At 39.7% G+C, this 27,381-nt stretch overlaps 1 protein-coding gene across 5 annotated transcripts in view; it reads left to right on the top strand.

Moving 5' to 3' along the window:
* TJP2 (tight junction protein 2) overlaps positions 1-22,892 on the top strand; it is a 65,144-nt gene extending 42,252 nt beyond the window's left edge. For 4 of the 5 annotated variants that reach the window (XM_050716289.1, XM_035558523.2, XM_035558524.2 and 1 more), the window contains exons 4-24: positions 1,269-1,393; positions 3,527-3,629; positions 4,372-4,945; positions 6,388-6,491; positions 6,647-6,800; positions 7,824-7,932; positions 8,029-8,168; positions 8,837-8,903; positions 10,935-11,085; positions 11,832-11,940; positions 12,635-12,845; positions 14,057-14,244; positions 15,335-15,430; positions 15,538-15,617; positions 16,766-16,976; positions 17,401-17,501; positions 17,876-18,088; positions 18,457-18,567; positions 19,558-19,893; positions 20,339-20,424; positions 21,974-22,892. In XM_050716289.1, coding sequence (XP_050572246.1) covers positions 1,269-1,393; positions 3,527-3,629; positions 4,372-4,945; positions 6,388-6,491; positions 6,647-6,800; positions 7,824-7,932; positions 8,029-8,168; positions 8,837-8,903; positions 10,935-11,085; positions 11,832-11,940; positions 12,635-12,845; positions 14,057-14,244; positions 15,335-15,430; positions 15,538-15,617; positions 16,766-16,976; positions 17,401-17,501; positions 17,876-18,088; positions 18,457-18,567; positions 19,558-19,893; positions 20,339-20,424; positions 21,974-22,142 — 3,438 coding nt within the window. In that variant the 3' untranslated portion in view covers positions 22,143-22,892. The remainder of the gene's footprint in view (positions 1-1,268; positions 1,394-3,526; positions 3,630-4,371; positions 4,946-6,387; positions 6,492-6,646; positions 6,801-7,823; positions 7,933-8,028; positions 8,169-8,836; positions 8,904-10,934; positions 11,086-11,831; positions 11,941-12,634; positions 12,846-14,056; positions 14,245-15,334; positions 15,431-15,537; positions 15,618-16,765; positions 16,977-17,400; positions 17,502-17,875; positions 18,089-18,456; positions 18,568-19,557; positions 19,894-20,338; positions 20,425-21,973) is intronic. The other variant, XM_050716290.1, reaches the window with a different exon arrangement.
* Positions 22,893-27,381: the final 4,489 nt, after the last annotated feature.

Raw genomic sequence — 27,381 nt, 5'->3', positions numbered from 1 at the left:
TGCCTACAGAACCTGTCTTATGTGCTGAGATTTTGAGGAAAAATTGTTTTTCATTTTGCAGAGGTAGACAGGAGAAAACACTGCAGAAGGAGACCTTAGTTGTTGTAATTTCAAACTTTTCAGATCTTGAATAACCTGTAAACTACTTCTTTGCTTCAGAGATAACCGTTTGCCACTTACGCATTATGAGCCGATTGGACTTGCTCTGTCAAGTCCAACTCAACTACCGATGAGTTCTACCATTATTTTTAATTCTATATTGCTTTGGCTTGAAGTGTCAGTCTGCTTCCTGTAAAACTAAGGTACAGCAAGTGTGAAGCATTGCTTTTTTACCTTCTCAAATAAATACCCACTTAATATTGAAATTAGTGGAGCACAAGCTAGCATGTGATGACATAAACATGCTGAGTTGTAGGAAAAGTGCTATTTTAACCTGGAGTATTAATTCATCTGTAAGTTAAAAACATTTTTTAAGTGTTAAATGTGGCGTAATTTGTGCTTTTGTTTTTGTTTTGTTTTTAGTGATAGAAGGTCTATATTGAATAGGTAATAACATTAAATCTGTGTTTAAAAAAATGCAGTTTTGTGGACACCTTCTTTTCTGCAGTTCTGTTGTACTAACACTTAAGGTCTAGTGTTACAGGAATGTTTCCTTCACATGTACTTCCTTAATGTTATGAATGCAAAACATAAGAGTTTATAGATCTGACATTTCTGTGAAGGCAGGTTGCACATGAATTACATATTTAAAATGCTTGATTGTGAGAGAGGATAATTACAGACCATTCACAAGTTCACTGCTTGCTTTTTGTAGCCAGCCATGATCTTGATTTTACTGACAGAGGGAGTAAGTAGTTATTAAAGACTAGATAGCAGTTGTAATGAAGGCAAGACACTGAATATGCTTCTCTGGTTTCCCCAAGCATCACAAACACAAAAGAGTCATATATCTAACAATAAATTTGGCATGAATAACCAGTGGGATGATGTAGCAAAATGTAGGCTAAGTTAGTGAGAACTTTGCTTAATTGCTAACCATCACAAGGCTGTAGATTTAGGTTTTGGAACACAAGAACATGTCTTCTTGCTACATAAATCCATTATTTTTTAAATCTAGAGGTATTGCATATTTCTGCAACTCAGCATGTAACTATCATATTTCAAATACTGTCTAGGTAGAATGCCATCACAGAACATTCATGCTGCTCTTCTTTCTCTGTATCAAAATGTCTTCTGTTGGAATTGAATTTTGTTGTTTGTTTTCAAAGGATTCAAAACGAGGATTTGGGATTGCGGTTTCTGGTGGCAGAGATAACCCACATTTTGAAAATGGTGAAACCTCGATAGTCATTTCAGATGTTCTCCCAGGTGGCCCAGCAGATGGATTACTTCAGTAAGCAATTTCTTTTTCGTCTGTCTGACGTATTTTGAGGGTCATGGCTGTAGAATACGTAAAACCTTCATCGGGCTTGGTTGACATCCTGCTGATTTAACCCAATTGAGATGTGATAATTTCTTGAAGACCTAGATGTCTGTTTTAAATGAGAGGAAAAAAAAAAACCTTGGTGGTGTTTCTTTGCTATTTTTAAGCAAATAAATTTCAGTGGTGTTGAAAAGCTTTTGTAGTCAGCTCTGTCTTTCTTAAGATTGTATATCTTCTAAATGAACTGTAGAAATACTTAGCATCTCAAAACATTCTTCCTGTTGTTCCTCCAGGAAACATATTTATTGGTCAGTCATTACTTTTCAAGAGAATGGCGTTAAGTTGGATAGAGAGCCCAACAGTAGGTCTCAACCTTTATCGTGTTGGGCATGATAATGGTGCAGGGAAGAGAAACAGAAGCCTTTGCTAAATGTTTATTTTATAGTTGGAATAAACAAATATGAAAATGCAGGTTATAGGTAGTCCTTCTGATAGTGCATTCATTGGTGAGGCAACATCTATCACAGACAAGTATTTTGAAATCTGTAGGCTGAGATGAACAATTTCTAGTCCTCTGCTGATCAGTTTTTCATCCTGGAATACCTTGATAAGGACTAGACAGTTTGGAAGAATGATGAAATTCCACAGTAATAGTAACTCAAAAGTGTGGGTGGGTTGTGGCCATTTAGCCAAACATAAATTTGGCGTGGTAATGAAAAGACTGACTGAGTAGTTAATGAAGGACTAGATAAGAGATGTGTTGCAGAGCATGTAACAAACCATTCTCAACATAAGCGTGCAAAACCTTCATCTAAAACAGTGACTCCTATACAATACCATGATAATAAATATTGATCCATAATCATCTATGACTGGGGAATAAAATCATGTCCGCAAATTATGTATGATCGTAAGTAAATCGGTGATGACAAGGCAATGCTAAGCAATTTGTGGACATGCAGACACAACACATTCTAAAGAAAACTGAAGGTTAAGCTGTTCCTCCGGCAAACTTCAGGAATGTAGGCCCAACCTTCAAGGTGTGGGGTATTACAGCCCTGCAAGCCTTGCTAGAGTAGAGTGAACCCACATGTGGGCTCTCCATGTAGTGTTGTAACATTATTTAGTGTTATATTTGGGTACACAGACTGTGAAGAGAGCTATTTTAACTTGTATAATGTGCAGATTAAACTGATATTGGAATATAGTGTTCTGGAATACTTTTCCAGTAAGAGGAATTGGAAGGTTATGAAAAGAGGCACAAAAATCAGGAGTTAGAGAAAATGCCTTATAGAGAGAGGCTTAAAATAAGTAATCTTCTTATTTAAAAAGAAGATTGTGATGTGACTTGATTACAGTTAAGAGAAAATAATGGGTACTAAAGATTTCTCTTACCTAGCAGAAAAAGGCACAGTAGCCAGTGTTTGTTCGGACTAATGCTTTAACTGCAAGGTTAGTAACTGAGTTATCACCAAAACAAACTAATATGAGGAGTGGTGGATTTTTTTTTTTTTTTTTTAGTTTCCTCTACTTTGGGGGCAGAAATCCTTTTGGGAAGAAACATTTTTTTGTAATTTATCATGTATTATGGGTTTGTCTCTTAGTGGTGGCTAAGTCTTTCTTAATGGTCTATTAGACATGCAGGAGGTTGGAATAGATGAACCTGTAATCTCTTTTGGTCTGTGTGGTTTGGTGGTTTTTTGTGTTTGTTGTTTGTTTGGGTGGGGTTTTTTGTTTGTTTGTTTTTTAGGTTTTTGTTTTTCTGTTTATTTCATTTTGCTTTGGGGGAGTTTGGTTTTGTTTTGGCCAATCATGTTCTTCCAGTGTAGATGGGGCCTGAATACCAGTCTTTCAGAAGAGTGTGCTGTGTGCTACAGTGGTACTTTGTAGAGATTTGTCTGAATACTATGGTGTGCAGCAATTTGAAGCTCTCTTGAAATCCTTATGCTGCTGTGAAAAATACTACCTAAAGTGAATGAAATCCTTTGGTCTGTCTTCACCCCCATCCCTGAGAAAAAAAAATAAAATTGTATTTTGCTGTTTTCATGAAAGCCTCTCTTAAATACTTTTATTTTTTCTTTTTTCTTCTCTCCCCTCTTTCAGAGAAAATGACCGGGTGGTCATAGTTAATGGGACCCCAATGGAAAATGTTCCACATTCTTTTGCAGTCCAACAGCTTAGGAAAAGTGGAAAAGTGGCCACCATTGTAAGTAAAATACAAATGTATTCACTGTACAGTGGTATGTACCTGTGTAACCAACCAAGATTTTGATTTTCTTCTATGAAATGGACTATAAATGCATAAAGCAAAGCATTTGCCCAATAGAATATACAGAGTAAATAAACTAAAGCAAAGACATACTTCATACAGGTGAAGCAAATGGAAGTTAAATTACAGCATCACAAAGTTATCTTGTTGAAAAACTGAGAATAAAATTTGTCTTCAGTTTTTAATTTTACTGAATGATGAGTGGTAGTTGAAAAAAATGAAATTATTTGAGTAAAATTATGTCCAGCATACACAAACCTTGTCCAAGAATTTGCTGTCCAGACTGGCTTTCTCTGAGAGATGCATCTACATCTCTTTTGGAGGGGGCTGTTACATTTTTAGAAGTCATCTAGAGAAAGAAAAAACATCCATAGTGTATCTGTTGCAGAGGTAAAGTCACATGGTTACTGATCTGTTTTTTTTATTTTTTTTTAGTTCTCCTACTATTATTATTCTCCTAGGTAGTAGGTATTTCTTCTGTACATCTAAATAATCTCATCTACTGGTTGTTCTGTAAATAGACTGGTTTCCAGTGTGATAAGTACACTCCTGCAGTGATTCAGGGTTTTCAGGTTCTCTGTTTTTCCCCATCTCTATATGAAGTGTGAAGAATTTGTCAAATGTCACATTCTGACCATTGGAGGTTTTTTTTTGGTTTGTTTCATCCTGCCTTGAACAGGTAGTGAAAAGACCACGGAAAGTTCAGGCTGCTGCTTCAAGGAGAAGCCCCTCCCTTGACTATGAGGACAGAGCTTTAGATGTAATGGATGACCATGCAGAATTTGATGGCAAAAGTGCTCGAAGTGGCTACAGTGAAAGAAGCTGGCGTAGTGGCAGTGGAGGGCGCAGCCAAAGCTGGGGAAACAGCCTGGATCAGAGCTACAGAGATGATGAAGATAGAGGGCGCAACAAAAGCAGAGACCATAGTAGGGAATACAGCCGTGATCGCAGTCGTGGTAGGAGTGTTGACAGGAGCTTGGATCGAGACTATGGAAGAGATCGGAGCAGGGGAAGGAGCATCGACAGAGATGGTGGCTATGAACGGGACTACAGAGGAGACTACAGCCCACCCAGTTACAGTCATGGATCTCAACCTGATCCTAGATATGCGAGGGAGGTGAGGAGCCGAAGTAGAGACAGGCTTCATTCCCGTAGTCCTTCGCCTGAAATGCACCATCAACATGAGTACCTAGGACCGCAGGATCAGAATGGACCGATCAGTGTTCTCTTAACAAAAGGCAAACACAGTGAAGGTAGGTACAGCAGGGGAATAGAGGAATTGGCTTTTAATGCAGCGTGTTATTTTGCTGGGGGCAGGGATGGCACTGTATGTAAATGTTGGCCTTTTTCACTGGTTGCTTAAGTTGTTCTTTCATTTTCCGTGACTGGTTTTGGGTGCTTTTTTTTTTCCCAGAACTGTGGACTTCACCTTTGAACAACAAACTGCTCACCCACATAATTTCAGTGTTTTCGAGCCTCTGTGTCCTTTGGTTTTCCATTTTCTCCTCCCTATTCTTCTGAATATGGTGAGAAACATGGATCTGATCATGATTCAGATTACACTTGGCACATCTACAAAAGGGGTAATTGTAAAGGGTGAAGAGTAGACTCTGCTTTTAATAGAGCATTTAATTTAATTATACTGAAGGGAAGAAGTGGTTCCAAGGATTGTTTGTTTCTGAATGCTTCAGAATGTAATTAATGGTTACTGAAATAGCAACAACTGAAACAGCCTTTCCTTGCTGAGTGTTGGAGTGTGTAGATGGTGGCCAAAAGTGTGATCTTATAATGTGCTGTGAAAGAAAGACTGTTGTGCTGCAAAGCATATCTGAGATTAGGTTGTTCCACCTTTTCTGTTTTTTCTGAGTGTTGGTGCTGCTGTTTTTCTTTTTTTTATATACCTTTAAAATGTGCCTGTTGTGATTTGGAAGAATTTTCTGCTGGTGTAATCTTTGTATGCAGAAGCTAATCTCTTTTTTTTTAATCAACTCTGGCAAGGATGCTTGTCCCTCCTTCTTGTTCTTCCCCTGCACAGAATGTTTAAAATTGCAAAGATAATGCAGATAAGTATACAAATAAGGAGAAATGTAAAATGTCTTTATTAAAAACATGTAGCCAGTATTTCTGTAATAATTTCTACCATTCATATGGATACTCTGCAGATTCTCTCAAACATGGTGACTTTTTTTTTCAAGTAGGTGACTGTGTTTCTGTCCTTTAATGCTCTAGGGCATGCTTGTTTTAAAACCAATGTTATCTTTCTTTTTTCCTTTTGCCTGAAACAACTGTGACATATTATTGGGTTGTTACAGATAGGAGATGGTCTGCATGAAACAACTGGTAAAAGAACCAGGTCTTCTTTTAGCACTTTCTGACTCTACCATGCCTTTCTACGCCATAGAAAATATGATATGGAGAGAATCTAGTCTAGTGTGTTTATGAGCACCTCTGCAACAAAGGCATTGTTTTGCTGTTGACTGTGTAGGCTAATCATCTGTGTGTGATTGTTTCTGGGCTGCTGATTTTTTGTACTATGGTGACAGTGCTGAAATGGGAAAAAGCCTGAGGTTAAGTAGGTTTAATGGGTCCCCATTTTCATTTCTCTTGGTATAATACTGCATGTACATAGTGTTGTTTTGAGAAATGCATTCTTGCTCATCATCTAAGCTACAGCGGGTTATTTCCCTGATTCTAGAATATGGTCTTCGGCTTGGAAGTCAGATCTTCATAAAAGAAATGACCAGTACTGGCCTAGCAACAAAAGATGGCAACCTTCATGAAGGGGATATCATTCTTAAGGTACGTTCTGGTTAAACTGCTAGCTATGTTGAAGCTATTTGTTAAAATGGCTTCTCTGGATTATGTCATGTTATAGTCAAGTTCACTATCAAACTTCAGTGCAATATGGACTTTTTTGTTTACTTGTAGTGTTATTGTTGCCTTTTTATGTCCAGATCAATGGTACAGTGACAGAGAACATGTCTTTATCTGATGCCCGAAAATTGATTGAGAAGTCACGGGGAAAGCTACAGCTGGTTGTCCTCAGGGACAGAAAGCAAACACTGCTCAACATTCCTTCATTGAACGACAGCGACTCAGAAATGGATGGTGAGGTTTAATGGGGATAAAAAGTTCTTGTCTCTTTACAGGGATAGATTAGAATCTAGTGTTTTTCTGTGATATAGTGACACGAGATTCTTAAAAAAAATAAATAAATAAAATAATAAAAATAAAAAAACACTGAATGCATACACAACTAAATACTATCCAAATAAGCATCAAGCCAATTGCCTTTCAGGTGAAAGAAGAATTTTGTAGTAATCATACATTTTGCGTGGGAGCAGAGATAGAAGAAGCAATGGTGGTCAGGCAAAATCAATCTTTGTTCTCATAACATTCAGATCAGCTGCTTTAATAAAAGGCTTTAGTTTTAGAACCAAATGGAATGGACTGGTCTCTCCTTCCAAGGGCATTAACATTCATTACAGCGTTCAGTGGGAGGGAAAAATGGTCAGGACAAAAGAAAATTAAATCCCTTGGAGAACTGGTTTCCATTTCCAGGATCTGTTCCATACTAGTGATCTCTGACAATGCATGAGCTGTATCTCACAACATAATCGTGCTGTGGGAAGGCCTCAGGATGTTTGGGGGAGCAGGATATTATATTAAATAATGCAAGATACTTGTTTCTGTGATGTCAGCATACTCAGAACAACTCTTCAAAGGTTTTACTGTGATGACTGAGATACAGTTTGAATCTGAGGGCCATTTTTTTTCATGACTGAAAAGCAGTAACACGGATGGTTAATGTAGTCTTCTGTTTCTGTGTCTCCAGAAGAGCTCAAATAAAAGTCTGTTAATGCTAGCTAATCAGGCTATTTTGTGGTCATAGCTGTTGTGTGGTGTGTCCATGTTTACCAAAAGTTGTGTGAAGTCTTCCTGAGGTATTTTCCAGGGGGAAGAAACACTAAAAAGCATACAGCATTTTTTGAATCCTAGACAAATCCAGCTTGGAAAGGAAATGGTCTTGAAGTGTCAACTTACTTTATATTTGAAAGCTTTTGTAAATAAATGTGGTGATTATATGCACAGATAATATAAGCATTTCTTGTTTTGTTACTGTTTTTATAGATATTTCGGAAATAGAGTCAAACAGATCATTCTCCCCTCAAGATGACAGATTACATCATTCTGATGTAGATTCACATTCATCCAATGAAAAACTAAAAGAGAAACCAAAGTAAGAAGTGTTCTTTTCTAGTGTTTTGCGTATCAAGGAAATGCTTAAAATACATGCACTGATAACTGGTTTAACTGCATTTTTTTTCTCATTTAGTGCAAAAGATGATTCATCCAGTAGGATGTCCAGGATGGGAGCAATGCCTACACCATTTAAATCGACTGGTGACATTGCTACTGCTGCTGTCACAGTTGTAGACACAAACAAAGAACCAAAGTATCAAGATGATGCGGCAGGTCAGAGTTGAAGTTTTCTTTCTTTTTCCTTTTTTTCTTCTTCATCTTTGTCGTCTTCTTCTTCTCCTTCATCTTTGTCTTCTCTTCCTCCTTCTTCTCCTTCTCCTTCACCTTTGCCTTCACTTTCATCATCTTCTCCTCCTTTTTCCCCTTTGTCTTCGTGTTCTGACAGCAAAATTCTATTCTCTCAATCATATCCACGTGTTTAGTGTAGTTTTCATGTTAATCCCATCCTGGCACACAGAAGAGGTCTGTCTTTGCTTTGTGGTGCAGAGAAGGAAGAAACACCTGAGATTACTTGAAGGCAGTTGTCTATTAGAATTACAACCTCTAAAAGCAAGTACTCATCTAGAGCTTCTTCTGCTGTAGCCTCGTACCCTAAACAGCCAAGTGAAGCTATTTCTGAAGTCTGATCTGGATTGCCTGAGAGTTCTATATTCCTCCCTTGACCTATTTGTATTTTCAAGAATTAGAGGGGAAAAAAAAGGGGGGAAATGGATGGGTGGAAAGTAAATCAATTCTAGGGAGAAAAAAAAAAAAAGCCTTACATTAAAATCTGTATTAATCTTTGGCATGGGGGACATTGATTGCTATCTGATCACTAAAAATTCCTGCTATAACTTGTTTTTAATAGCTTAATAACTTCCGTTGGCTTTTTTTATATACAGTGTCTCAACCCAAACCAGCTGCAAGAACAATTCTTAAACCCAGCCCTGAAGATGAAGCAATATATGGGTAAGGAGGCACTTGCTGTATTCTTTTGCACTCAGTGTTCTTCATTACCTTCACCCATTTCTTGATTGTGTATGTTTGGACTTTTTTGCCCATCTGGAGTGATACCCTTCATAGTTTAATGCTGAGAAGAGATGATGTACCTTCTAACTGACAGTACTTGGGATGAACTTCATTTTAGAATTTTCTGTGTGGAAGGTATGGACTTGCCTTCTACTTGGAAGGCATACAAACACCCTGTGCTTTTGTGCTTGCAGAGGAACTGACAAAATGGTATATTTTTATTTTTTTCTACTTTGGACTTATTAGATAGCATAAGGAGTATTCTGTCCATTTGGGGGCTCCCTAGGCCAAGAAAGACATGGACATACTGGAGAGAGTCTACCTGTGGGCCATCAAGAGAGTCAGTGGCTTCAGCGTATGACATATGAGAAGGGACTAAGGGAGTAGGGGTTGTTAAGCCTGGAGAGGAGAAAACAGAAGGCAAAGTTGACTGTCTGCAACTACATAATGAATAGGTGTAGAAAAAACAGAACCAGACTCTTCTCAGAGGGACACAGTGGTAGAATGAAGAGCAACGGACCCAAGTTGGAACATTGGAAATTCTGGCTTGATATAACGGGGCAAACTTTTTATTATGAAGTGGTTAACCACTGGAACAGCTATCCCATGTATGTTGTGGTATCTCCACCACCAGAGATACTCAAAAGCTTATTTGACCAAGGCCCTGCACAACCTGCTTTGAGTAAAGGTCCATTCTAACCTGCGCAATGCAAAAAGAGAATTTTACACCTCTTCATTATTTTATACATGCACAAAAAACAAACCTCCTCTTTCTCCTAATACAAAAAGAATGTCCTCTATTTAATTTGGAAACAAGTCTATTGCAAGAGAAGGCCAAACATATATGTGTTTCTGTAAAAGCTGGAAACTTGTATACAGAAATTTACATTTCTGCACAAGCCTGTGCAGGCCATACTGCAGTTCTAATCTCTGCTCTAAATGAACAAAATATTACTCACAAGGGGTGTGCATATGTGATGGTTTTTAAAAGTGGGTAAATTCAATCTGGTACTGTTGATTCCATAAGAGTTAAGATACTAAAAGTTATGCACTGTATTGATATGAAATCAACCTACATGTTTTCTTTGAGAGTTTCCAAATACTGAAATTAAAGGTAGAGGAATACTAGGATTGTAGGGGAAAACCTAAAGATTGTGTAGCTTGAAGATTTTTTCTCAAATAGATTCTCTTCTCAGATCTTTCCTGAGGTTGGACCTTGCATGTGTTGTCATTGATGTACAAATTAATCAAGTGATTATTTTGGTGAAGGGGAATTTATAATACAGGCTTAGGGTATTACTGAGGAAGGCTGACAGATAAGTACTATCCTCTGTGTTGGAAGGTCACTTAGGCACACAGCTTTTCTGACAGGAAAAACACTGAACCTATTTCAGTAACCTCTTCCTCTCTGCAATATGAAAGGTATGATTGTTAACACAGCAATAGAATATACTTGGAAGTATTTCTCTGTACAAGAAAACTTAAAGCGTTCCATGTAATCTAATAAATGTTAAACTGCAAAGAAAATAGGTGTAAATTTGTATGACATTTCTCAGATGCTTAGAGGAAAAAACTGTTTGTGATTACTCATAACTCAGGCTGTTTTCACAAACAAAACCAAAATAAACCCAAACAAACCAAGCTGCTCAGTTGAGAGAAGATGCAATAGGTTGGGAATGATCTCAGGACTTCAGGAACTAAGAGTCATTTTCCTGCTCTGTCAAGTCTATGTGTGTTACCTGGTCTCTCTTCCTAGTTAAGTTTCCACTTTGAAAAATGCAAATTCTCTGCCTTCTGTTCTCTGAAGAATTACCTGAGTAAATGTAGCCTATCTAATGAGAGAAAGGGGATAAGAATGTTACTAATATGATTTTGTTGAAACGGTTGCAATTTTTTGCCCTTGACAACCTAGTATTGTCATATGCCTAACATCTGGCCTTACTTCCTTTTTCTGGCTTGTAAATCTTGTAGTCCTAATACAAAAATGGTGAGATTCAAGAAAGGGGACAGTGTGGGTCTACGACTGGCTGGTGGAAATGATGTTGGGATATTTATTGCTGGAATTCAAGAAGGGACCTCAGCCGATCAGGAAGGACTGCAGGAAGGAGATCAGATTCTTAAGGTATGAGTATGTGTCCTATGTGTCCCTGAAATTCAGACCATTTTTGTATTCTTCTGGTGTGCTTCTTAGTGGAAATATGGAAGAAATTATGTTCTCAGGCAAGTTATTTGTTGATACGTGTATGTGTGGTAGAGGGATTTCACTGAAATCAGCTTTTGAAGGACAACTCAAATTAAATATCAAGTATTGATTTGTGTAAGCTTCTGTGGAAGGGGGAGGTAGGAGAAATATTAATAAAAAAAAAAAAAGTCCCAATATGAAAGAGAATAAATTTTCCATCCCAGTCTTGGAGGGAAAAAAATGAGGCCAGTATTCTTTTTAATCTTTCTCTAATTTCCCTGGGTAACAGCAATTTAATTTTCCCAGTTGCTGAATGATTTTTCTATGCCATTTTGTCCTCTTTTTTTTTTTTTTAATATTCAAATAGGAGGCTAATCAAATTTTCTCTTCTGCTTATTTTCTCTTTTGATAGCCTTTATTTTAAAGGCCTTATGGAGACTGTTCAAGTAGAAGAACAGTCTAGCAGTGCACATCCAGGATGTTGTTATTTCAGAAAGATTACTGTGAATGGCTGGATAAAATATCTATATTGACTTTATGAAAATAATTATATATATGTATATGTGTGTGTGTGTATAAAATAAAGGAAGATAATATTTAAGATTTTTTAAGTGAAACAAAGCTTGGGGTGTTTCTTTTAAATTGTTGGGTTTTTTTCAGATGTTATTTTCTTCTTTTATACATAGGTAAACACTCAAGACTTCAGAGGCATTGTTCGGGAAGATGCTGTTTTGTACCTCTTAGAAATTCCCAAAGGTGAAACAGTGACAATTCTGGCTCAAAGCAAATATGAAGGTAGGTGCTTTGAACAAAAAGTGTGTATATCCATGAAGCTTCTGCAGTCATCAGGAGGATGTTAAGCTCTGTTTTGTCATTGAAACCACAAATACATTCTCTTGCTTATTCTTAGTAGCATTTTAGTTACCCTCCTTTTCAAAGTTTAGAAGATAGCTGTCTTCCATATCACAAGAGTCACAGAGATGCCTACGTGATATGTTTATCAGAGTATTTCTCTACCTTTTTCATTACTAGCAAGTAGCATCTCTTCTTAATCTTCCAAACATACTGCTTATTCCTTCTGCTTTTCTGCACGTAGCAGCTGGCCTGAGATCTGCTGTTTACATTCCTTTTCAGCTGTGCCTTGGCAGTCATAAGGTATTCACAGTCAGGCAGCAGCAAATGGACAACTTGATAAGCGGCTAAGGAACAAGCAGTACCTCTTGCTTTCCTGTTTGGAGACATAGCCTGCTGTACTACTGAAGTACTCTAGCTGCCTTTTGCTCTGTCACGGCGCAAGTTCTGCTATAAGGGCTATATGTGTACAAATACAGAACATTTTTGGTAATTTTCGTGAAGAACAATGGATGTGGAGGCTGATTTTTGCGTATTTTTGTTTGGAGTGGAAGAAGTTCAAAACTCTTCTCTGGAATAACTGGTTAATCTTTCTTTCAAGTGTAAAAATTATCAACTAAATTGAGTTCCTGTTCAGTCTACAGAGACATCATGGCTTGTGGCAGAGGAGACTCGTTCTTCATCAGAAGCCACTTTGAGTGTGATAAAGAGTCACCACAGAGCTTAGCCTTCACCAGAGGGGAGATCTTTAGAGTAGTTGATACACTGTATGATGGCAAACTGGGAAACTGGCTAGCTGTGAGAATTGGAAATGAACTTGAAAAGGGCCTCATTCCAAATAAGAGCAGGTAAGTAAACATTCTGTCATTGTTAATGTCTGTCACTGTTAATGTCAAGTAATAATTCTGTTAATATTTTTACAAAATATTTTTGCTTCCTATGTCATACCTCTTTTTTTTCCCTCCTTGCAAGAACGAAGAACTTGTTCTGTCTTTATTTTCACAATAGTTGTGCCTGCAAAACTGTAGATTTTAGAACCACGGTATTATGTGAGGAGAAGATGAGAGGATTGTGCTGCCTGGACACTGGGCTGGATCTTTGCAATACAGACCTAGAGCTTCTGATTCAGCAGTCAATCTTTGGCCATTAGTGGCTTCAATTCCTCTTCTACAAAATGGGTAGAGGGTCCTTTTTTTCAAAAAAAAAAAAAAAGGAAAGCTCTCACTACTGTATTTGCAAAGATACTCTGATAATTAATCTCTTAAAAGAACTTCTAGTGCTTGAACTTCTTTTGTTAATTCTTATGGAAAATGTTTCAAGAATGTATTCCAAACTAATATTTCTTGGTAACCATAGTACTTATTTTTATAAGTACAGAGTAAAACACAGCAGTGGTTTTTGCTTAAATGATACTTCCCTAATAGAAGTTACTGTGAGATCAAAACAAGTGTCCATAATTTGTGCATTGAGTAAAAGATTTAAAATTCTTCAGCAAAAAAATCAGTAAGGCTATTTTTAGACTGTAGGCTTTCAGTCCTTGAGTATGGTCATGGTTTTATGATGGGGAAAAAAATAAAAGCTCTAAATCGCGTCATACAGAAGTTCCTGAAATATGCTTCTTATGAGATTCCCCTGCCCCTTTCCTGGTTAGTAAATTCTGTCCTTGCTGGTAATTGATCTTACCAAACCAGCCTTTATTTCTATGCTGCAGTGACTTAAGAGGTCTAATGGAGCAGAGAATAATGGCAGTAACTTTTTAGGCCATCAGTTTCTCACCAGCTCTGTACTGTTGCAGTATTTTATTTATACTTGTATGAGTTTTCAGTTTAAGACCTGTGAGCTGATCCAGCAATCTTGTAGCTGCGGCAAATTGGATCATCATTTTGACTCTAACTGGGTTTGTTCCAAGGCAAAAGAACCTGAATTCCTGTATTTTTCTACTTCCCGTTCATGGCTGGCAAATTACCAGTTGCAAGTTCAAAACCCAGCTCTTCAGTGAAAGATCCTTTGCCTTTTTTGACTAGATCCATACAAATGAGCTCTGTGCTTTCTCTGTCAGAGCTGAGCAGATGGCCAGTGTTCAAAATGCTCAAAAAGATGGCTCAAGTGACAGGGCAGACTTCTGGAGAACACGTGGCCAGCGATCTGGAGTGAAAAAGAATCTGAGGAAGAGTCGTGAAGATCTGACAGCTATTGTATCCGTGAGCACAAAATTCCCAGCTTATGAGCGAGTTCAGTTGCGTGAGGGTAAGTGAGACTGCTCTGAACCAGGTGCCTATATATTGCTGGCTGTTTTAGTGTCCAAATGTCTGCTTAGCAAAATAAGTGATTTGGAACAACTTAGGCTTAAGTGTTAGATTTGAACCACAGAAAGGGATAATGTTCTTATCAGACTGCAGATTTCTGGATGCTATTAACTACATTAAGAAGAAAGCTTTCTAGGTTTTCTAAACTGCTGTTCTCCTTTGCCTCTAAATTACACATGCCAATTTAAAGGTTTAAAATAAGGGAAGGAACAAGCAGGGGTTTTTTTGTTTATTTCCTCAGCTTCTGTGTGTCTATCTTGGAAAGTACCATCCATGTGCCGGAGATGAATCACCATCTTTACTTTGCTCATAAGCACCACTTAACAGTATCTTGAGAGAAAGTAAAAGCCAACTATCTTTAGTAGATTGTCTGGATGTCATTAAGGTTGATGTCATCTATCTCTTCTGGATGCTCTCATTCTAAATTAGCTATATTGCTAGTGATGTTGGGCAAGTCGAGATAATTTCCTGGATATTTGCACATGATAGTATTGTGGGGAAAAAAAAATCACAGTAAAATATATTTTAAAGAAACTCACAGATGTCAAGATGAAGACTGAGTAATGGAATGGCATTCACGCACTAATTTGTAAGGACTATGCTTACAGTTGTTTTGACATAAATATAACAGAATTATGCATTTCTTTTGCTTCTTTAGGCTACTCTGCAGCTGATATAGCATTTGTATCTTTATTCACACAAATTCCACTAGGTCAAGGTTCGTGCTATTTTGCTGGATGGAAAGATAGCTGAAGATACACTGTATTTTTAGAATGTAGAATCCTCTCAAACTGTCATCATTAGGAGGAATAACAAAGCTGTTAAATTAAAATATGCTTTCTCAGCTGATAGCTTTCTAAATGAATTATACTGTTGCACAAACTAAAGAAATGAAATCTGTTACATGTTTTTTAGTGGTATCTTCAATGAGTTCCTAACCTTGTGTACTAGCTGAAGATCTTGCTGCTTTATATGTAGGTATAAAACCAATCTTACCAGGCTTATCTTTTCTCCAAATATTTTTCTTTCAGCTGGTTTTAAGAGACCTGTTGTGATATTTGGCCCTATTGCAGATGTTGCTATGGAGAAGTTGTCAAATGACTTGCCTCACCTATACCAGACAGCAAGTAAGCTCTCCTCCTAGCTTCCTCATCATCCTTAAATGAGAGAATGGGTAACTTGATAATCATAGCCTCTCTGCTGTTATAGATGAACTGAAATGTTGTCTTTGCAGAGACGGAGCCCAGAGATGCAGGTTCAGAAAAGTCAACTGGGGTAGTGCGTTTGAACACTGTGAGGCAAATCATTGAACAGGTAGAGTATTTCTCTATGAAAAATGCTTATACTTAAAGGCATGTTGTTTGATTTGTTTGCTCCTAAAACTTGAGAGTCCTCAAATCTTCACTACACCTATTTCTGTGATAAGCAGAGTTGGCTTAATGATAGGGCTGTCTTGAAATGTGTTCAAGAACAATTTCTGTGATTCTGATAGCTGTCCTCTAAATGAAAAGTTGAACCTAACACTAGAAATTAAATTCTCCTATTTCAGTCCTTTCTAAATTCTAAAATTCTAAAGTCCTTTCTGTGCCTTTCAGAAGCACATCTACTTTGTACTGTATGCTTCCTGAATTTGCCAGGGTGGCCTTACTGTCATCAGAAATGTAGCATTTTATATAGCTGTCACAATCACTTCCCATTCAATTCATACAGTGGTAACTGTGAAGCAAAGTGACATCTACTGGGACTGCACTGACTGTTTTAATAATACTGTTTAGAGATCAAATAGGTAGGTTGTAATCAAAGCACTTAAAAAAGTAGGCTAAGGAATGTACCCTGCTGCTTATTGCCTTGAGCCCAATAAAAGCAGTACCAAAGGGGTTAAAATGTCACACAGAAGTCTGTTCAGAGCTCAGGCCCCACCACAGCACACATCCCATTCATCTTGACACTAGAGTAGCTGAGAAGGAATACATATATATATATATATGTATATATATATATGCATATATGTATATATATGTATATATATATATGTATATATATAAAGAAAAAAAATTGAGATTTACTTCAATTAGTAAGTGTAGGTAAAACTCCACAGTAAGTACCCAGAAGAGTTGTGACAGTGGAAGCTGTGGAATGGACAGGTAAAGAGAAAAGCTAGTTAAATTCACAACTTATTTTAAAATATATATATATGGTGGAATATGTACATTTAACTTAACAGGAGAGTTAGTTAATTAACATAAGAATGTGGACATTCAGGCAAATGTTGTTCAGAAAAATGGAGCTGAAGGGAAAAGGTTGCCTGCTGTGGTTTCTGAATGTAATGTAACTATGGGAAAAAATCCAACATGTTATGGCCTCGTGGAGGAAAGCATCCTAGTTTTCCTAGGGTGCTATGTTCCATTCATTGCCCTTTGCTCCCCACAGGCAGAACACTGACTGAGCTTTCTTGTTTACAGGATAAACATGCTCTCTTGGATGTGACTCCTAAAGCAGTGGATCTCCTAAATTATACCCAGTGGTTTCCAATTGTAGTCTTCTTTAACCCAGACAGTAAGCAGGGTGTGAAAATCATGAGACAAAGGTTATGTTCCACATCTAACAAGAGCTCAAGGAAGCTTTATGAGCAAGCTAACAAGCTGAAGAAAACTTGTTCCCACCTCTTCACAGGTAAAGAAGAATGTGTGTCAAACCTGTTTACCAAGAGAATAGTGGATGCGACTGTGTAAGTCTCAGACATCCACTTACTGCTCTGTATATTAACTCATATGTGGGCTGGAACTAAATGGGTGTGAAAGTGAAGTCATGAGCAATATCTTCTTTGACTTCCTCTCAAAGTTCCTTGTTTTGCCAAATTATAACACAAAAGAAATTGAAAATCGGCATACTGTCATTCAAAGGCGATGAGTAAGTCAGTTAATAAGCTTGGGGTGTGGACAAACAACAAAATAAAAATACTTTAAGTCAGTGATCTAAATGAAGTATCTGTTTAACACTCTCACCTTACTAAAACAAAAAGTTAAACAGAAAAGACCAAATAAACGATCACATTGCAGTTGCTGTGTATAAATACTTTTTCATTCAATTTTTACAGCCACCATCAATTTGAATTCAGCCAATGACAGCTGGTACGGTAGTCTGAAAGACACAATTCAGCAACAGCAAGGTGAAGCAGTATGGGTATCAGAAGGAAAGGTAAGCAGCCAGTCCACACTAAGCAATACAGGTGTCTCAAGGTAATTTCTTGAGGGAAAAATTGTTCAAATTTTTGTTTGCCTACGCTGGATAAATTGGACAAGGAGTGGGTTAATGTCTGTCTTTGTAACCAAAAATGATCTATTATTGTTCTTTCTGTTATAATTTGGAGCTTTCATCACTAATGCTGTGGCTAAGGGAAAGTGGCAAAGAGGACTTTTACAGGTCTTTCCTTTAAGATTCTACATTAAGATTTCTTTTGGTTTTGGAAGATCATTTTTAAGGAGCTGTTCAGCATGACGTTGAGACCTAACTAGACTCTAATTCTTACTTCTTTAGTCTTTATTCCTTAATTCTTAATGACTTTTCTGTAGATGGATGGCATGGAAGATGATGCAGATGATCGCATGTCTTACCTTACTGCCATGGGTGCTGATTATTTGAGTTGTGATAGTCGGTTGATCAGCGACTTAGAAGATACAGATGGTGAAGGAGGTGCATACACCGACAATGAACTGGATGAAACCTTGGACGAACCAAGGATTTCATCTGTTAGCCGGTCCTCCGAACCTGCGCATCACGAAGAGGTGAGATGCCTGGATTTTCAACAAGGCTGGGTTTTGGACTTCATGAAAGCCCAGTATGTATGGTGTAGGAATAAAAAGGAGATTTCTCTTGCAGTTTCTTTAAACTGCAGCATTATGTAGTAGTGTTTCAGAAGTACCTAGTGTAGAGCATAGGTAATAATAGGTCTGCTTTTCTGCCTAACTGTATAGGTTTCCTGATGATGTCTCATCACCTTGAACTTGGCAATTATATCTGCAGTGGTTGTGATCAGATGGCTGTAAGTCATCTGACTCTCGGTTACCGTTCCCAAAATAGTAAACTTCAGAGAGACCAGAAATGGCTGAGTACTGGATACTACTGTGATTTTACCTCTTATTTTCTTCCATAGAACGTAAGGAAACTTAGCTCGGAACCAAGAGCTCAGCTGAGGAAAGCTGGTAGCAGGGAGATCCTTAGAGAACCTAGTCCACCTCCAGCATTCAAGCCAGAACCACCTAAGGTAAATTTGAAGAACCAGATCTGAATACAGAGTTTGCTTTCTGGAGAAACTCCAGGGTGGCACATTAGGAAAAGCAAGGAGAATGATCAGATACTAGAAAACAAGAAAAGTGTGGAGAGAGAGAGAAAATGAAGGAAGGGGTTGCAGAGCCTAGCAGAAAGAAAAGGGATTACAGTTGTCTTCAAATACATGTGATCTCTATTTGGAAAAGGAACAACACTCCTCTTTGTTTATGCTAATTAATTGAAAGGCACTTTTTTAGAACAGCAAAAACAAATCTAAGCTAATCATCAGGAAAAGTGTATCTGATGGTCATTATTGTGAAGTACAAAATTAAAATCTACCGTCTCTGAAATCAGTCTCCATCACTAAAAATTATTGTTGACTGGCTATGCAAACCTTGCTCCAAAATGATACATGGGAAAAAAAATAAGAAAAAAAACAGTGCTTGGAGTCCTAATTCTACTCCTTCAACTCCTGATTTCTTCTTACTCCAAAGTCTTTTCTTTATGAGGGTGGGTGCCCTTGCAGTCTGCATTCAAAATACATTCAGTGTGCTTTGACAATGGAGGCTGGGCAGAGTTGGACACATGTATGGAAAATAATGGTGGAACAGAAAACAGGCTAGGCTCTGGTTAGGCTCCCTAAACTCCAGGGAATGGTATTCTGCATTAGGCAGTATGGACAAATCACCTGGGAGGTCCATATTCTCTGTGTTGTCCCCTGTAACATGTTATAGTTCTGGTGGTCTTTGCAGAACTGTACAAACAAATCTAAATGTGCTACTCTTCTATGGGGTGATGTGTAGTTTATGAATGTATGGCCAAAATGTTGCAGCAGTTCAAGTACCTTTTCAAATGTTACTTTGGATGAAAATTGACCTGTTAAATACATAGGGAAAATGATTAATTTCAGATTAAAGCCTTCATTTGCAATGAAAAATCATGAAATTGCTATAGTAAACATAGTTTGCATTTTTAATACTTCTAGGGGAAGTTACAAAACAAAGAGGATCAATATGACTTCCCCAAAAACTCTGACTCCAAAACGAGTAGCATCAATGCCAGCAGTGAGACTTCAACTGCATCAGCTAAAGCAGTACCACCACCTGTTTCTGTGAAACCTGCTTTTGGACGGCCCATCCTGAGAAACACTCAGCCAGCAGTCCCAACTGCAGAGGAAGAGGAGGAAAAGTTGGAAGAGGAAGGAAGTGAACAAGAAAATACTCCAAAATCTGTGCTGAGGAAAGTCAAAATATTTGAGGAGATGGATCATAAGGCAAGGATGCAAAGAATGCAAGAGCTACAAGAGGCCCAGAATGCCAGGGTATGAAGAGACGCACTCTCCCCGTGCTGTACTGTCCAGCATACAAAACAGCCTGCATCCTGAAAATGAAAATCTTGCCCTTGCATTGTGTTGATGCTGGGGGGAGAAGTGTGGTAACCCACACAACTAGAAGTATCATTTCTTTCATACAATATAAAGATTTGGATTTAAAAAGAGACTATATTTTTTTAGGCCTCTTATTGTAGCTATAGCAAGCTGTCTTTTAAAAACCCTCCTGCTCTTGGCACTCCATCATTTTCACATGTAGTTTTAATTAGTACTCTAGCAAAAGATCATGCAACTGTAGGAATATGAAAAAGAGTAGTTTTCAGTTTATGCTTTAATTGTTTCAGATGTAGCTGTGACCTGCTTAGATCTACAGTCTAGGATTCTTTAATGGATAGACTAAAAAAGAACAGTTATTTTCTCTAACTTTTTTTTAAAGCTTGAAATAGCCCAGAAGCACCCGGATATTTATGCTGTCCCTGTCAAAACACAGAAGTCAGAACAGAACTGGCCCCAGCCCATGAGGTAAGGTATATCCAATTTGAAGTTTTCTGTCTAAATTGTTTACTTCACCAGCAAGAAGGAACTGATCTTGCCAGTTTTTTTTCATAAAAAACAATCCTACTTTGGTACATTGCTTTGTTGTGGTGCCTCCAAGCTTACTGTATAGGTGGGGCAAAACTTCAATGAACTTTTTGTTTTCAGGATTTTTTTTCAGTTTCTTCATAGTATTTGAATTACCTAGGAAGAAACACTGTAATTACTTAACGTTTAATTACCTAAGTGCTTAGTCAACTGCAGATTTATTGTGTCGGTAAGGAAACCAAGGATGAAACTTTGCTGAAGTCACTCATCTAGGTACAGCTGAGGAGAGAACTCTCTTTTTTGAATCTGACCGGAGTCTCATGAAAGTTGGAGAGTCTTTCTTTAAAATTCAGTGAGTTCTGGATTGGCTGATCATGGTGTCAGTTTACCCCTGGGCAGTCACCTATGCAGGAGCTAATACACTGTGTGATAGATTTTGTTTTCTGCTCTGCAGAGGTCTGAGTTTCTCTTGCTTCTTAGTTACAACCAATAGAAGTGGGACATTTTCTTTCTAAAGAGTCAAATCCTTTGATGTCATAGTATATAATTTAAAATGCAAAAATTGAAAACAAAGTAATAATTACAGGTTTTCTTGCTGGATTCAAAACAGCATACTTTTTATGTAGGTTTACAAGTTTTTTAAGAAGTAGTAAAAAAAAGTCACCTTTAACTGCATATCCAGAGTTATTTGCTTAATTACAGAAATCAATGCTGTTGCCATGTTGGAGAAATGTTAATGACTGACCTCGAAGAAGTGTCTGAGCACAGAGGCAGTATGGAAAGAGGGCAACATCTTATTTTTGTACAGCATGGAATTGCAAAAATCATCGCTTTTGAAACTGGAGAAATGCCCTTCCTTGGCAGATTTTATCTATGTATATCTGCTTAGTGTGACAGTAAATGGATAGCATTGCAATGTATAAATAGCAAACATACGGGTTATTTCTGCTTATTTTTTAAGAATAAGAGCCCTAGTAAGAACCTTGAATGAGGAGAGAAGTCTGTCAAGTTAAGAAATGTCACACAAGAAGTCTTCAGACCTTGAGACAGGAGACTGAAGATGCATAAAAAGGAAGCAGGCATAGAAAGAATGGTTCAAGAAAGTGTGAGGAAAATGTCAGTCAGTTGGGGTAGCAGCAGGAGCTTGAAAACCTCTATGCTCAGGGAATAAAGCACTGTAAAGCTCTTGAACAGGGTGGGTGAGGAGTGGAGCAGTTAATACTTTTAGATTTGTCATTCTTCCAGGCATGTTGAGTGGATCAAATCAGAACATGAAGCTCTGGCTTGCTGGAAATAACATGCCTCTGTGTGGAGGCTTACCATGGCCATGCAAATGATGTTGTAAAAAGGGCTAGGAGGGGCTTCATTTGCTCCATGTGCCTTTCTAGGTTGTATGTGGCCGTAAAATCAATATTGGATATATATTTTTTCAGCTTTTCAGAATAGAAGTAAACACTCTCTCTCTTTTTCTCTTGTCTTGCTGTGTTAGCTGCCGACCTCCAGAACCACAGAAACCTCCTACCAGACCTTACCTGGAGAATCGTGGCAGTTGTGGCAGTGATGCAGAAGAGGAGGAAGAGTACCGCCGGCAGCTATCAGACCACTCTAAAAAGGGGTATTATGGACAGCCATCCAGATACAGAGACACAGAATTGTAGGCTTTCTAGTATGTGAAGTATAACACTGTTTTGAGGTTTCTTCTTTCACAGCCAAAGTGGAGCAGTAGTTAGTCTTGAGAAGCTATGTTTTTGTTGGGGATAATTAGTAGGTATGCTACACAACTTAGACATATCCATACACTGAAACTGGAAGACTTCATTTTTTGGGGATATTATTTTGTTAGCATCTAAGAAAAGAAATCACTATTGCCTAAATGCTGTTGCCTGTTATACAAGGACCAAATCCTGTTTAAAAGTTTGTGTTAATTCTTAGTATTTTAATATTTTAACACAATGAAAACCTTTTCTTTTTTCCTTTTATTAATGCTGCCTTTTGGGGCTGTTCTGCTGTGTTATGAAAGTATGATCCAGGAGATACACTTTTTGATGCAATAGAACTAAATTTGAAAGTGTATTTAAAGAACAGTAAGTGCCTTTAACAAGAAGCATTTTAAATTGTGCATTTTGACATCTGATACTTGTGCAAAGTCATAACACGCTAAAGGGGGATTGACTCTTTTACCTAACTTTTTTATCAGTTTCATGGCAACAATTTACCTTGCGTGTTGTTTTTCTAAGTTCGTAGATGTATATGCAATATTTCATAAATTCTGACTGTACATAATAAAAGGTGCAATTGACTGGGTTGGTTGGAAAAGACCGGGATGTGCTGAAACTGAGAAAATGATGTAGAAATTCAATCATGTATTAAAATTTACACAGACTGCAAATAATAAAGGATATATTCTAGACAAACCTTGTGTATCGTAATTTTCTTCTGAACAGCATTAGTCTGCTAGAACCTCTGACTTCTGTAAATGTATTTGCAGCAGTGCACTGTTCGGTTCCAGGTCTCATCTTCTGCTATTCAAGTAACTGGAAAACTGTACTGTTGATATATCTTCCTAGTGTTTTGAAGCATCATATCTATTTTTTTCTTCTATTTTAAAATAATACCAACACAGAACTATGACATTTAGCTCTTAGCATATTAACTTCTGCCTCCCCGTTCCTTCTTTTAATCCTTAATTTGCTATATGGAACAGAACTTCTTGAAAAGGTTGTAGAAAAATTATTTTTACTCGTTATAGAAAACATGGTTTTCTAATGCTCTTTAAAAAGTACAAAGGGTAGAATTTTCATGCTGAAACAAAGGAATAGATGCATCTCAGACGAGGAAATGGCTGCTCACCGTAGTTGACTTTCATTAAGCCTTTTTACACTTGAGAGAATTTGTTGACATTAAAACATTTTTTGTATTAGCTGTGGGTTCACCTAAATATCCATACCACAACTCTGTCTCTGCAATGGTTATGTACTGCAAACATCAGATTGTAGCTAATAGCTTTGTTGAGTATAAGAATGCTAAAATGAGTCACGATCATTTTATGATCAGGCGATCGGCTGCGGGGCAGACATGTTCTGCAGCAGAGCGGGGGATCGCAGCGGGCAGGGAGGTTTCTGCTTCGAGGCCACTCGAGGGAACCATCAGGACCTGGCAGCTCTCACAAGGGTGGCTGACAAGGCGTTGGTGGAGTCAGGGGGGCCCCTCCTCTGTTGTACAAAGGCAGCCCCTGGTTCAGGGTGCATAAACTGGGGCAGTCATAGCACGGCATGGCAGTTTGCGTGGCACTTCGTGTGGTTAGGTCACAGTGGCGAGCTTCTGTGAGAGACTGGTCATGGCAACTGGTTGGCAAAAGGCCATGATCACACTTGCCAAAAAGAAGGTGGGGACCCAAACTGAGCTTCTGAAAAAGTCCCTTCTCAGGCTGCAGGGAGTGCCAAAGCTTCACGCTGCCTTTGGGCAGCTGCAGAGATAGCAATTGCATGAGATGTGAGCAGGTGGAAGTAGCTGCCCAGCATCGTAGCTGAGCTCCAAGAAGAGGTGCAAAAATTGAGGGGCATCTGGAATACAAAGAGAGAGATAGAATGGTGGTTCCAAGCTCTGGCCTCTTCTAAACAAGAAAAGGCAGCAGGAATTCCCCAGCGAGAAGGGAATGCAGTATCCGTCCCTCAGCAGACACAAGGCAGAAGCTGCAAAGGTGTGAATGATTGGAAACAAGTCCAGACTTGAGGTGGCAGGAGAAATCCACCTTCACCCATCTCACCCTATCAGGTAGACCTGAGCAACAGGTACTAGGCCCTGGAGGCTGAAAGGCAATTGATGGATGGAGAAAGCAATGATTCCCCTACACCAGAGATACTGCCAGGGTCAGAAAGGCTAACCCCCTGTATCACGACTGCACACAGGAGGAAGAAAAGGTGGGGTTTAGTTGTGGTAATTCCACGGTAGGGGGAACAGAGGGTCCAACTTACAGAAGGACCATCCTCTAAGGGAAGTCTGCTGCCTTCCTGGGGCCTGGGTTACAGACGTCACCAGGAGGCTTCCCGGCTTGGTTTGATCCTCAGATTATTATCCATTGCTGGTCCTACATCTGGGAGGAGAAATGGCAAAGCATAGCCCGAGAGCAATCAAAAGGGACTTGAAGGAATTGGGACAGATGATCAGGAACTCGGGTGCGCAAGTCATCTCCTCCATTCTCCCCAGTACTGACAGCAACGGGAACAGGATAGTGTCCATTAATATGTGGCATCGTGACTGGTGTCATTGCCAAAATTTTAGGTTCTTAGGCAACAGGAAGCCTTACATGACACCAGGCTGCTGGCATTGGACAGGATTCATCTTTCCCAATGGGGGAAGAGGGTCCTTGGTCATGAGCTGGCAGGGCTCATTGATGGGGCTTTAAACGAGATTCGATGGTGGAAGGGGATATCATCAGGGATGCTGGCGATAAGGTACGGGATGACGTGCCATCCCACTCACGCCAGCTGAACACCAGAGCCAGCAAAGGATGCCCAGAGCCTAGAGAGGGAACAGAGCTTAACAGGAGAGCTGCTGTAGGCCCACACGGACGAGTTATAGTTGCCCCATCCAGAAAGGCATTGGGAGCCCAACTCAAATGCCTCTACGCAAATGCACACAGCATGGGGAATAAACAAGGGGAACTGGAGGTGTGCGTGCAGTTGCAGGTCTATGATCTTGTCGCAGTTCCTGAGACAGGAGGGGACAGCTCTCATGACTGGAATGTGGCCATGGACAGCTTTATGCTTTTTAGGAAGGACAGGCCAGGAAGGTGAGGTGGTGGAGTTGCTCCTTACGTGAGTGAGCGACTGGAATCTATGCAGCTCTGCCTAGGGGGGGTTGAAGTGCAAGTCAAGAGCCTATGGGTGAGGATTAAAGGGCAGGACAACAGGGGCGACATCGTGGTGGTGGGTGTTTACTACAGGCCGCCGGATCAGGAAGAGGAAGTGGATGAGGCCTTCTACAGGCAGCTGCAAGTTGCCTCGCATTCACAGGCCCTGGTTTCTTTGCAACCCTGGATTTCAAGAGAGCAAACTTTGACCTTTTCAGGGACCTAACTGGAGGACTCCCTTGGGCCAGGGCCCTAGAGGAAAAGGGGGCCCGGGAGAGTTGGCTAATGGTCAAGCACCACTTCCTCCAAGCTCAGGATCCGTGCATCCCTACAAGGAAGAAGACAAGCAAGGGGGCAGGAGACCTGCGTGGATGGGCAATGAGCTCTTGGGAAAACTTAAACAGAAGAAGAAAGCATACATGATGTGGAAGAAGGGACAGACCACGTGGGTGGAATATAGGAAAATTGTCAGAGAATGCAGGGATGCAATGAGGAAGGCTAAGGCCTGCTTAGAATTAAATTTAGCAAGAAACATCAAGGATAACAAGAAGAGCTTCTTCAAATACATCAGTAGCAAAGGGAAGACTAAGGAAAACGTGGGTGCGCTGCTAAATGAGGCGGGTGCCTTGGTGATGGCAGATACAGAGGAGGCGGAATTAGTGAATGCCGTCTTTGCTTCAGTCTTCACTGCTAAGGCTAGCCCCCATGCACTACCGGAAACCAGAGAGAAAACCTAGAGAGAGGAAGACTTTCCCCTGGTTGAAGAGGATTGGGTTAGAGGTTATTTAGGCAAGCTAGACACCCACAAATCTATGGGCACCAATGGGATGCACCCAAAGCTGCTGAGGGAACTGCAGGCGTTATTGCTAAGCCACTCTCTATCATCTTCAAAAGGTCTTGGAGAACAGGAGAGGTGCCTGAGGGCTGGAAGAAAGGCAACATTACTCCAGTCTTCAAGAATGTGAAGAAGGAAGACCCAGTAAACTACAGGCCAGTCAGCCTCACCTCCATCCCTGTAAAGGTGATGGAACAGCTCATCCTTGAGGCTACCTCTAAGCACATGGAGGAAAAGATCAGGAGCAATCAACATGGATTCATCAAGGGGAAGTCGTGTTTAACCAACCTGATAGCGTTCTATGATCAGACGACTGGCTGGATGAATGAGAGGAGAGCAGTGCATGTTGTCTACCTTGACTTCAGCAAGGCTTTCAACACTGTCTCCCGTAACATCCTCCTGGGCAAGCGCCGGAAGCGTGGGATCCATGAGTGGACAGTGGGGTGGATAGAGGACTGGCTGGATGGCAGAGCTCAGAGAGTTGTGCTCAATGGTGCTGAGTCTAGTTGGAGGCCTGTGGCTAGGTGACACCCCAGGGGTCAGTACTGGGTCCAGTGCTATTCAACTTACTCATTGATGACCTGGATGAAGGGACAGTGTACCTGCAGCAACTTTGCAGACAGTACAAAGCTTGGCAGAGTGGCTGACACACCAGTGGCCATTCAGAAGGACCTGGACAGGCTGGAGAGTTGGGCGGAGAGGAACCTCATGAGGTTCAACAAGGGCAAGTGCAGGCTCCTGCACCTGGGGAGGAATAACCCCAAGCACCCTTACAGTTTGGGGGCTAACTTGCTGGAGAGCATCTCTGTGGAGAGGGACCTTGGAGTTATGGTGGACAACAAGTTAACCATGAGCCAGCAGTGTGCCCATGTGGCCAAGAAGGCCAGTAGGATCCTAGCCTGAATCAGGAGGAGTGTGGACAGCAGGTCGAGAGAGGTGATCCTCTCCCTCTACTTAGCTCTGGTGAGGCCACACCTGGAATACTGCGTGCAGTTCTGGGCTCCCCAGACAAGAGGGACGCAGAACTTCTAGAGATGGTCCAGCACAGAGCCACAAAAAAGATTAAGGGATTAGAGCATCTATGTCCTATGAGGAAAGACCAAGTGATCTGGGCCTGTTTAGCTCAGAGAAGAGGAGTTTGAGAGGGGATCTTACCAACGTCTACAAATACCTGAGGGGACAATATAAACAGGATAGGGTCAAACTCTTC

This window comes from Cygnus atratus, chromosome Z (assembly GCF_013377495.2).
Source record: "Cygnus atratus isolate AKBS03 ecotype Queensland, Australia chromosome Z, CAtr_DNAZoo_HiC_assembly, whole genome shotgun sequence".
In the NCBI taxonomy this organism is placed as follows: Eukaryota; Metazoa; Chordata; class Aves; order Anseriformes; family Anatidae; genus Cygnus; species Cygnus atratus.
Note: the sequence above shows the minus strand (reverse complement) of the source record. Positions and strands in the feature narration are given on the sequence as shown.